Genomic DNA, 12,490 nt, shown 5'->3' with positions numbered 1-12,490 from the left:
AGCTGCTTCAGAGATGCATATTAAATACCTCTTTTAACATCCGTCATGATTAGTTGCTAATTACAGTGTAAACATTTGATCTTCTTTGTTAAAGCATCCCTATGACACCATGTGTTCTTTTACTTTTTTGTCCTTCTCAGTTTATCCTATTGCATACCACTGCAAAATTTTGGATCCATTTAGATCACTGGAAGTAGTTCTTTTACATACCTGATAATTTGGCTTGTATGTACTTCTACTCAGGTCATTCGAATTACATATATCATGAATTTAAATAACAAACATATACATTTTCCACTTTTTTTTAATATGTATTTGAACTGTTTAAAAACACTAGAATATTTTGTATTTATTCTGTTTAGTTGCAATCCATATTTTTGCCTGTACTAAATATTTACTCATTGGGCCTTGATCATGACTTGAAAAACATCCTGAGACTAGCCCAGCAACCAAGTTAAACATAAGATAAACAAGTAGATAAATAAATGAGAAGCAAATTGTGGGCAATACACCTGTTTCTTATACTTAATCTGTTAGCCACAGCTTCCAGCACTTCACTCCATAAACCACAAAAAAATGTGTGCATAGGATCACTGCTCAACAGCAGCAATTGACAGTGGTAGGCTACAGTGAAAGAAGAGGGCTAGTGTGTGTGCGTACATGCTCACGCATGTGTGGTTCTATTTATTATGGCACAGGAAACAAAAGGATGAGTAACTCAGAACCGTATTTCGCAGTACGTTACCAGGAACATCTTTCTATAATTTATTTCTAAAATAAACAGGAAAGCAAACAAGTATTTATCAAAACTGCACCTCAACAAAAATAAGTTTCTACTACATTACACTCTCTTCCCAAGAAAAACAATTTCTCTACACAATAATGATAGCTACACCGATGGGAAAAACTTAGTTTATGATCAACACTGTCTACATATTCCACTCTGACAAGCTGAGTTTGAAAATAAGAACCAGGCAGAGGTTTCCTCTGTCTCCCTTGGTACTTGCTTCATGTTTACAGTCCCTGGCAAAGAAAATAATGGACTCCCAAATTTAAGACTATAAATGGTATGAAAAGTTAGCTTTACTTGTAGAAGTACTATTTTGTACTTGATAAAAGCAGAACTTGACATTTTGGTGTTGCAGGACATTTTGAGACAGTTTCAGGTCTTTTTGGCATATAAAATGAATATAGATAAATCAAAACATACATCAGAAAATTATGTACCCAGACATGAATTTTAAGCAATAGCCACATTTATGAGTACATGATAAGATGACGTATTCAGGTGTATGGATTAAAATAATTCTGTTATGAAAGCTAAAAAATGGAAATCAAAACCCAAACCATCTATATTTGAAGTACTGAATAATGTAAAGGAGATAAAACATAAAGGTGAGATTTTAAGAAATGGGAAAGAGTAAATTACACAGAAATAAATAGAATTTATGGGAACAATACCTGCAGAATAATTTTCAGGAAGAGGAGATTTATAGGAAGGCAGGAACTGGGCAGTTTAAGTAATGCTGTAGTGAATGATAATTATCGTAAACAAAATTATACGTATATTGCTTGAAAACAGTTACTATAGTTTTTTCCCCTCTTATTAATGCAAGTGTACCCATGTGTCTAAAAACAGTATGTATCTGTCTACACACAAAACACTGCAAAGGGAGAAGAGACCAATGTAAAATAAGCAAATAAAATATTCTAGGGATAGTTCATAATAAGCAAGAACAGGAAAGAAACAAATCAGGCTGAGTATTACTACAACTAGTAAGTAGTTCTGCTAAGGCAAAATGTAAAAAAAAAAAAAAATGACAAAATGGTAACCAAATTAAACAAACAAACCTAAAAAAATTCCGGATTAAATATGATACATAATGATGGAAGTAACATTTGAATTTGCCTAACAAACACTTGTAAATACAAGAAAAATTATTTACTATTACAAGTGTGGAATTAGCTACTAAGTATCATAGAATATTATCTGGAATGCAACTGTAAATGTTGCTGTCCAAATAAATGTTGTCAAGCAAGGCTGGCTTATTTTTCTGATATGTAACAGATGCACACTTGTGACGATATTGTACTCTTGCACTTAAAGGTCCCTACAAAGCACTTTTTTTAGCAGCTGGCATCACAAGTTGGTTAGCTCTGTCAACAGCATATCTAAATCAATACATCTATAAACTGCATACTAAAAAGGCATGAATTACTTCACACATTTCTCTCTTACGTTCCTCTACATTAACACTCACTGTTAAACTAAACATAACAAGTGTGTTCAAAATATATTAACAAAACTCAGAATGTAAATAAAGCAATTTGATGCCAGAGTGAGTGTTAAATTAAACTGTGCATATAGGAGATATTCAAAGGTTCATAGGTAGGTAGGTACTAGGCTATCTGCCCGAGGGCATTTATAAGCCTAGCCAGAGTGTGTCAGCTTTCGCCACCCCATTGATTAATTAACTGAACCTCTGTCAAGAAGAGCCAATAAAGTGATCCCAGGGGTGTATTTTCTGTTACCCATCCACTCGTCAAGGTTTCTCGAAGAGTGTTAGTGAAGAACTCTGCCTAATGTAGTTAGGAATTTTGTTCCAAAGCATGGGAAGTCTCTGTGACAGGAATCTAGCCCTCCAGCATGTTCTATTTATTGTTGTGGCGAGGTTGGAGCATCAAGACATCTGTACTGTACTTCCAGTCCACTGAAGAGGTATTACAGCATGCACTGTGACTACTGCCAATGTGCCTGCAAATTACTACAAAATCACAACTGTAAAAGTTTACACAAATAACTGAAATAAATAAATAAAGCCAACAAGTTCATTAAAACATCAACCACAGGTTGGTATAATCCAACTCAACACCGCACTGACCGGTATTATTACTCCACGGGTTTCTTGTCCAGTGCAAACTATAAAGAAAATGTATACAAATGCAACCATAACTGTGGTTTGTTCTGTCAAAGTAACATTCATGAACATTTGCTGCAGCAAAACTAACCTGCTGATAATGTCCTTGAAAGAAGACAAACTACACAAAACAAAATACAACACAACCACCCCACTCACCTCAATGCAGGGGTCTCCAAACAATACTTTACATAACCAGCTCTGAGGCAACTAAACTTGGGGTAGGGGAGCACTTCCTCTTATGCAGCAGTCCCCCAAGTACTGGAAGAATTGCCCTCCCTCAAATCATGGTAACTGTTTTCCACCACAAAACAAAATGGAAAATATAAATGTTTCCTCCTGTTAGGATTTTTTTTTATTCTGCCTACTTTATTAATAAACTCCCTTTGATATAATTATCACTTAGACATGAACTACAAATTACCTGGTACTTTTAGAGAAAGAAGAAAAACAACAACTACAATGTCCTAATTTACCCCCAACCAAAAAAAAAAACTTTCCAGTGGCATATATTCTTCAGATACCAAGATGAAACATGAAAAATATAATTACCAAACCAGTTTAGTAATACCTACTTGTCAAAACCACCATGAAAAGGGTAGAACAGTTCTTTTTAAATTATGTTTTAGCTATGTTTTAGTGTTTAAACTGTAAATTAACAACACTTACTTCTCTGTAATTCATGTCATCTTTCCGTTTCTTTCTCCTTTTAGGGCCTCTTCTGTTTTTCTGACTGAAATGCATCCATTTTGCAACCTGCAGTGCACATACCAAAATAAGTCTACAAAGAAAAAAAATATGGACTGCAAGCAGCATGAGTTAGGGAGCACAGATCCAAAACATGCTTTTCCATTGCTTCACTGGAAAGAAATACATTCCCTGCCTGGAACAAAGATGCTCTGGTATAATCCATTTATACTTAATGGAACCATATTCTCGGCAGCTTATGTTGCAAACCCATTTCTAGACCAAATGAAGTCATCCTTAAATCAAATTACTACAGTAAATTCATGAAGTATTATGCTGGTGGACTCGTGAGACTGCTTTTCTTGGAAAATCAAGCCAATAGCAGGGAGTACTGTTTAATTTCAAAATTACCATTAGGTTTATTTTATTTTATAATGATGAAACACCATAATTTTAACAGACTCGAAACACCAGAGCAAACAGTACTTCAATGTATTTTTCCAGTACTTATCACAGTCACATCAGATTCAGCAGCAAGACTTAAGAGACAGGTAGCAGAACACTTTGAACTAATTCAGTATGATACAGTACACTTATTGCCCTCAGCGTCACATGGTGGGTGGAGGGATCGCAACTAATGGCTCAGCATCATGCATCACACCTCTCAACACAGGCTACACAAGAAACAAACATTGTTTATTTGTTCAGATGTTTTTGACTATGAAGATCCTCTTCCTTAATTCGCTGTAAATCCAAGTCTTAAAGCTGAATTGTGGTCACTGATGACATGTCATCATCCAGACCTAGAAAAAAACAACCTGATCACAAAACTATACAAAGTACTCCGGACTTCTACATGAAGTCAATGAATTACTTCACATTTTAAAAAGCATTTCACCATTTAGGGTCGAGAGATTTCATATACAATGCCAGTAAGCAACAATTTCTTGATTCTCACCTCATCTTTAACTTCTGCGGCCAAACGATTTTCTTCCAGTTTCAGCACTTCGTTCAATAAAGACTATATATAAAAAAAAAGAATATACATCACGTGTGGGTCCGTTTTGACTTTACCACCCATTACAGTGCTTACATTCCACAGTTCAATGGTACTACAATAGCACACAATGACTTCCAGCTCGACGACTCCCTCTTTCCACAAACATCGTCAGCAGCAGTGCTGATGAAATAAAAAGTTAACTCCCTACCTTCTAAGACAATAACAACTCGGTGCTACCGTCCGGTCACGGCATTTTACGGCACACGGCTTGCAGGTGCCAAGATATATATATATATATATATATATATATATATATATATATATATATATATATATATATATATATATATATATATATATATATATATATATATATATATATATATATATATATCGCGCGTACCCTCCGCTCCGCTTGCAGGTGCCAATCCAGGAGCTACTGAGCCCCGCAAAACGGGTGCGGAAAACAAATCAGTATTACACAACCAGTCTTTAAGTTGTTATCACTGAGTCTGAGCTGAACATACTTCTAATATCCTCACCGAAACAGCTCACCTCTGCTAACGTTTTGTGCCAACATCAAGCCGCTCTTCCAACAGCATCTAGGAGGAGCTTCCTTTTCTCTCCACAGTGTTTCTTTTTTGGGGATTGTTTTTAAATATCTCCAAAGCTAAATAAAAGGTCAGGCCATACGACTATACTAATAGTACCGTACTACCCAAGCTTTCATAAAGACCTTTTGGAAGACTGGGAAGGACAAAACAATTCCTGTCGACATAAATGTCAACGCAGCTACTCTACATGTAGTATAACTGTTATCACTAGCTACACAAGCGCAAATTAAATGAACTCTTACCAATAAATACACAAAATGGTAAACCAAAAGTTTATCCTGAACAACGCCGAGTCAAGAAATACTCGTCCTTTAAACGTATGTGGTCTTCCACGATTTGGAGGTGGAAGATTTGAGAGCTATGATGGGGCAGCCTAAGCACAAGTTGCATTTTGTGATGAAAGCAAGTGATTTAAAGTAGTAACTTTTCTTAAGTGTTATCTAGTGCTGAAAAAGCTTCATTTCCACTACCAGAAAAAAAAAATAATACTATATATATATATATATATATATATATATATATATATATATGGGATATAAAGGGTAAATATCCCATTCCGCGCTGTACAGCGATCGATCTCCATTCAATAAGTTAGAAGTTCAAAACTTCGATCTTAGGGTCTCTGCCTTTTGATGTTAGAAGTTTTGAAACTTTGATCTTCTGAAGGGGATCCATATATATATATATATATATATATATATATATATATATATATATATATGTATATATATATGTGTGTGTGTGTGTGTTTGTGTGTGTATATATATATATATGTATATATATATATATATATATATATATATATATATATATATGTATATATATATATATATATGTATATACGATTATATATATATATATATATATATATATATGTATATATGTATATATGTGGTTTACTTCATATACTCGAAATGCTGAAATCTCAAATTTCAGCATTTCGAGTGCATGAAGCGGAAACTTAAGAATAGCAAAAGTGCATAAGCGCGAATGCGAATATGTCGGATCTGCGCTTATGCAGTGAAAAAGAAGTTATGTCTTACCATAACGTTACAGCTGTATTGTTGATCCTCGTCCACTCATTACTTGTGGGTTACGGTTCCGATATCGGAACCAAGCCGGCCATATACCAAGCTCGTACCACCGATAAACTCTCGAGCGAAGCAATCTCTTACCCATCATCCCCTGCTCCCTGTTACCTCAGATTGAGTTTGCAAGTCAGAAAAAGGTAGAGGCTATCTCTGGTCAAATGACCTAAAGAGAAGGATGGTGAGATCCACTAGAAGCCATAGGAGGTGGAAGAGGGTGGGTCGTAATGAGTGGACGAGGATCAACAATACAGATGGAACGTTATGGTAAGACATAACTTCTTTATCTGATATTGTTAATCCTCGTCCACTTCCTTACGTATGGGACAGAGTCCCCAGCTACCTCTATTCCTGGGAGGCTTTCATGGAAGGACATGCCTGAGCACCATAGAACCAAAAGATGCCCTTCCCCTGGAGGCCAAGTCCAACTTGTAATGATTGATGAAGGTATGAGGAGTGGCCCAAGTTGCAGCTGCACAGATGTCATGTAAAGAAGCTCTGGCATGGAAGGCAGCAGAAGTTGCCACTGACCTTGCTGAATGAGTCTTGATGGTAGTTGGCAAAGAAGTATTGTGTACCGAATAAATACGGTTCACAGTGTCTTTTAACCATCTAGCCAATGGGACCTTAGCAACAGCACATCCTAATCTAGATCCAGAAAAAGCCAAGAATAACCGATCTGATTTACGGAAAGATTTTAGTCCTTTGCAAATAGAAATGGAGTTGTCTGTGTACGTCTAGGGTATGTAGGCAGTACTCTCCCTCATTAGAATAATCAGGAAAAAACTCTGGCAATTCAATGGTCTGATTAATAGACAATTCAGAAATTACTTTTGGCAAGAAGGAAGGGTTAGTTCTTAAGGATACCCTGTCTGGATGAAAAATCAAGTATGGACTCTTTGTACATAGGGCCTGAAGCTCAGTGATACGTCTGGCCGAAGTAATAGCGACCAAAAACAAGGTCTTCCACGACAGATATTTGAGGTCGCATGAAGCAGCTGGTTCAAAAGGGGGCAATGTCAGAGCTTGAAGAACCAAAGATAAATCCCAAGGTTGAATAGCTTCTCTGAAAGGGGGTTTCAGATGATTCACACCCTTTATGAAGGCTTTACATAACTTGTGAGACATGAGGGAGGAGTCTTGGACATTCTTGTGGAAATTAGAGATCGCAGCCAAATGTACTCTAATGGTAGATGCTGACAGCCCCGATTGAAATAGGGCGGTTAGATATTCAAGTATCATCGACACCGGTGCTGAAAAGGGATCAATTTCCTTATCTTTCTGCCAACAGGTAAATCTTTTCCATTTGCCTAGATAAGTCATTCTAGTTGAAGGCTTATGAGATGCAATAAGAATGTCGCGTACTTGTGAGGGAAGATCATTTTGCCTGGCAATCAAGGGAGTTGGAGGAGCCAAGCTGTGAGCATCAGACTGTGCAGGTTGGGGTGAATCAGATTCTGTGGATGGGAGATCAACTCCGAGGTTGGATGAAGAATCCATGGTTGATCTAGCAGGTGAGGCCACAGAAAGGGGAACCAAATCTGGCGAGGCCAATATGGAGCAATAAGGATCACTTTGCTCTTCAATCAACGGGCTTTCTTTAGAAACTGGGGAATGAGGAGAGTGGGTGGGAAGGCATAAAGAAGACCCGAGGGCCAATCGTGAACTAGAGCGTCCCTGGGTGACTGTCCCAGAGGGGGAATCAGGGCAAAGTAGTTGCTGCATTTGAAGTTGGTCGGGGATGCAAAGAGGTCACAGCATGGATGGCCCCAATGGTGGAAGATCTCCGCCGCTATGAGAGGATTCAGGGACCACTCATGAGATTGAAGAATACACCTGCTGAGTCTGTCTGCTATCACGTTGGAACTCCCGGGAATGTACGTTGCTAGCAGAAAGCGGTTGGTAGCCATCGCCCATTGCCAAATCCTCATGGCCTCTCGACAGAGAGGGTAGGATTTGGTTCCGCCCTGTTTGTTGATGTACCAGACTACCGCCATGTTGTCTGATTGTATCGCAATTGTCCCTGACGGCAGCAAGGGATGGAATGCCTGCAAAGCCAGAAGCACCACTCTCAGCTCTAAAACATTTATATGCAGATGGGCCTCCACTTCGGACCAAGTGCCTTGGACTGTCTGACCCTGACATAGCCCTCCCCACCCCATCAGGGAGGCGTCCATGGTCACTGCAGACTTGGGCTGCTGAGGGGAGTAGGGGCAAGACCATTTTGACGGGTTGTGGTTCAACCACCACTTTAGATCTTGTTTGCATCTCTGAGTTATGTCAATCTTGGCTGAAAGGGGAAGCTGGAAAGGATACCATTGGGTGAGCAGTAGCCATTGTAGAAGCCTCACATGAAACCTGGCTAAGGGGACAATGGTGATGCAAGCTGCCATGGAGCCCAACAGCTGCAGAATCGAGTGAGCTGTGGACTTTTCCATTGAGAGAACTGGTAACAGTTGCTGTCTGATTCTTGATATTCTGTGTTCCGGTATGGACGCTCTGCAAGTTTTTGAGTCCAAAATGACCCCTATGAATTCTGTGGGCTGAGAAGGGGTGAGATTGGATTTCTGCCAGTTTATTGTTATGCCCAACTTTTCGATAGTATTGAGAGAGTATGCCAGGGCTTCCTCCAATAGGTATCTGGTGGGGACGGAGAGGATCCAGTCATCTAGATATAGAAAAACCTGAAAACCTTGAAGTTGCAGGTGAGCTGTGACAACTGACATGCATTTTGTAAACACTCTGGGGGCTGTAGAGAGTCCAAAGGGCAGTACTCTGAACTGGTAATGACTGGCTCCCGCACAGAAGCGCAGGAATCTTCTTGATGGTCTGTCCACCTTTATGTGGTTGCACGCATCCTGAAGATCTATCTACCACATCCAATCATCTTTTTCCAAGAGAGGAATGATAGACTGTATAGTGACCATCCGAAATTTTTGCACGCTCACAAATTTGTTTAGCACACTGAGATCCAAAATTGGTCTCCAGTCCCCGGTTTTCTTTGGCATGAAAAATAGTCTCGAGTAGAATCCGGATCCTATCTGGTCTGTTGGGAGTACTTGGATGACTCTTTTCTTTAGCAGCTTTGTAATCTCTAGAGCTGCTTCTTCCCTTTGACTGGGTGGAGCATCGGGAAATCTTGATGGAGGGACAGGACAAAGTTTGAAGGGGATCTTGTAACCTCTGGTTATTATACTTTGTACCCAAGAATCGTTGGTAATGGTTAACCAGGCAGAAGGGTACAAAGAGAAATGTCCCCCAACCACTTCCAGAGGAAAGTGGTTGGGCCGCTCTTCAGGAGCGCTGGTAGGATTGCCCGGAGAAGAAATCTCTGGAACCCTGATTACACGGACCCCCTCTGCCCCGAGAGGGGCGTCTTCCTTGTGAGTTTCCCCCTCTGCCCCTAGGCGAAAAATTGGCCTGTGTGTCATGGAAAGGACCCTAAGATTTTCTGTACCACATATTCCCGCTCTTTTGGTTTTTGGAGAAAACACGTTGGGGGGAAGAATAACGGACACCTACTGCAGACAGGGTCTTACCGTCCTGTTCACACCTGGCCAATGTAGTTCTGACTTTGGGTCCAAACAAGGAGGAGGACTCGATGGGAGCATTGAGAAAGGAAGCCTTGAAGGGTTCTGCGAAATTACATAAGCGCATCCAGGCATGTCGTCTCAAAACAATGCCTGAACTCGCTGCTCTAGCTGCTCCTTTTGATGCGTGGGACACCAAGCGCATGGAGGAGTTCGAAATCGATTCAATAGTGGCCAGCTGAGAGGCCACTTTGTCACAGACCTCATCAGACACGGCACCTGCCAAACTTTCAGAGAGCTGAGATACTAGGTCTCTTTGAAGCCTGGTGAAGTGTGCCATATAATTCAGGGACCTGATAGCAAAGGTTGCTGATGCAAAGGTGCGCTTCCCTATCCTATCCAATGCCCTGGACTCTTTGTTGGGCAGATGAACAGTCTTGCTCTCCTCTTCTGCCAGGTCTTTCTTAGTTGTGGCTGCCACCACCAGAGCATCTACACGGAGACCTTTAGACCAATGAAGTTCAGAAGCAGGGGGGGACAAGATTTTGTCTGGCCTTCGGGGAATGGCCTCAACAGTATCAGGGGTCTTCCATGCATGCTGCACAATGAGCTGGACCAGTTCGTCTGCAGGTGGGGTAACACAGGAGGTAGGGGGCCAGAAGCGAAAAGTCTGCAGGAACACAGACTCCTCAGAAGTCGGGTTAGAGGACTGCTATTCACCTCTCTGTTTAAGGATTTCTAGGATATCACCAAAGGATACGTCAGAAGGTGAATGAGGGGACCCTTCCCCATCATCAAAGTCTGTGTCTTCAGTGAGAAACTCCTCAGTGGAGTCCATATGTTTCCTCTTGCACGAAGATTTCCGATGAACTTCCTCAGAGGGAGACGCTGGGGAAGACAACACCAAGGGGGTATCCTGTGAGAGTATATCCTGAGACCTCTGCGCCCGGTGTCCACTAAAAGCGACCTGTGTACATAGTGGTCCAGATGAGGACGGTGAGATTGTAAGCACAGTATCAGCGGTAGATGCCAAGGCCTTCTCCATGACTTGGAAGGCAGGTCCACTTGAAGAGGGGCGAGTGCCCAAGGGGGAAGTCACCTCTCCCCTAAGTGATCCAGCCTGCCGACTGGGAGTCCCAGGACGGCTGAGAAAAGTCAAATCCTAGGTCCTAGCAAAATTTTTCTGCCACGAAGGCAACTGCGGCTCCTTAGAAAGATCCATAAAGGGAACCGTAGAGGGGGAAGACTGTGCTACGTCAGTAGATTTCAAGGGAGAAGGATAGGTCTTGAGAGGTGGAATTCATCTGGCCAAAAGCACTTGATCCACAAGTCGCAATATGTCATGTTGGGAGAGGCTTCTGGTAGATCTCACAGAAACAGCTGAGGGGGAAACAGGTCTATCGAGAGATGAGGGCAGGTCGGTGCCCATCTCAGTAGACTGCACCGAAAACAACGGTGCCGTAAAGGACTGCACTACAGGTGTCTGCACAGAGGAAGTCATCGGTGCCGATGTAATGGTCTGTACCGACGAAAAGGTCGGTGCCGAAGTAGTTGTTGGTGCCAAGGTTGGAACCGATAAAACAGTAAACAAGGACTGAGCTGTCGGTTTCAAAACAATGGTGGTCTGCGCCGACTGTGAGGTTGGTGCTGGTAAAGAAGTCTGAACCGAGGGGCCCCTCGGTTCCAATACAGCAAAGGACATTGGTGCCATAGACATAGGTGGTGCCGAGGACTTTTTCGGAGCTGAAGATCTAGGTGCCGAAGGTGTCGGATCCGAGGGGGTTTCTTTGGGGGAAATCTTTGCTTTCTTTCTTGGTTGATGAGAGTCCCCAGCCAGGGACAAAGGAAGAGATTTAGCCTTAGAAGCATCCTTAGACTTCTTTTTATGGGATCTTGGAGGGGTTGAGGCCTCCTACCCAGAAATAGCCTCTGAAAAGGGAGACTTTAGTAACCCTTTCAGCAAAAGTTTATTTTTCCTCTCTATCAGTGTCCTGTTGGAAAAATTCTTACAAATCCCACAGGGTGGGTCAATAGTTAAGTGAGGCGCACCTAAACAGAAAACACACAAAGAATGTGCATCTGAAGTAGGTAGTCTATGTCCACAATCATAACATCTTTTAAAACCAGTACTACCTTTTTTTATCTGTCATGTTAAAGGAAAGGCAAATACCAACAATAATACAAAAACACAAAATTACTCGAAGGAAAGAAAGAAAAGGCTATCTACCAACTATGGTAATCAACTGATGCCTTACATTAGGTAAAAAAGGGTGAAAGTGACTAAAAATTTTTTAGAAAACTGAAAGAAAAGGGAGTCGCTAAATGGGATAAGGTAAGAGAAATCAGAAAATCAACTTTTCTGAGAGAAAAAGTCCTTATTTTGAAATAAAAGGACAAAAAAAAGGTTTCACTTAGCTCAAGAGCAACAGCCTGACACAACCTGATGGCGACGCGGCAAACGAAATCTGAGGTAACAGGGAGAGGGGAATTATGGGTAAGAAATTGCTTAGCTCGAGAGTTTATCGCTGGCGCGAGCTTGGTATATGGCCAGCTCGGTTCCGATATTGGAACCATAACCCATACATAAGGAAGTGGACGAGGATTAACAATATCAGATGCTACGTTACAGGAAGTGTTAGTTTGGGATGTTTGT

At 40.9% G+C, this 12,490-nt stretch overlaps 1 protein-coding gene across 5 annotated transcripts in view; it reads right to left on the bottom strand.

Annotated features, from left to right (window-relative positions):
• The window catches only part of LOC122791373 (aminopeptidase O (putative)), a 2,634,672-nt gene that overhangs the window by 816,762 nt on the left and 1,805,420 nt on the right, over positions 1 to 12,490 (bottom strand). For 3 of the 5 annotated variants that reach the window (XM_044059088.1, XM_044059087.1, XM_044059090.1), the window contains 2 exons: positions 4,564 to 4,626; positions 3,588 to 3,674 (listed from right to left, as the gene is read on the bottom strand). In XM_044059088.1, coding sequence (XP_043915023.1) covers positions 3,588 to 3,674; positions 4,564 to 4,626 — 150 coding nt within the window. Of the gene's footprint in view, positions 1 to 3,587; positions 3,675 to 3,994; positions 4,409 to 4,563; positions 4,627 to 12,490 lie in introns of those variants that run through there. The other 2 variants (XM_044059091.1, XM_044059089.1) reach the window with 2 other exon arrangements.

This window comes from Protopterus annectens, chromosome 17.part0 (genome assembly GCF_019279795.1).
Source record: "Protopterus annectens isolate FY-2018-M chromosome 17.part0, PAN1.0, whole genome shotgun sequence".
NCBI lineage: Eukaryota > Metazoa > Chordata > Ceratodontiformes > Protopteridae > Protopterus > Protopterus annectens.
This window is presented reverse-complemented; position numbering and strand designations above follow the sequence as displayed.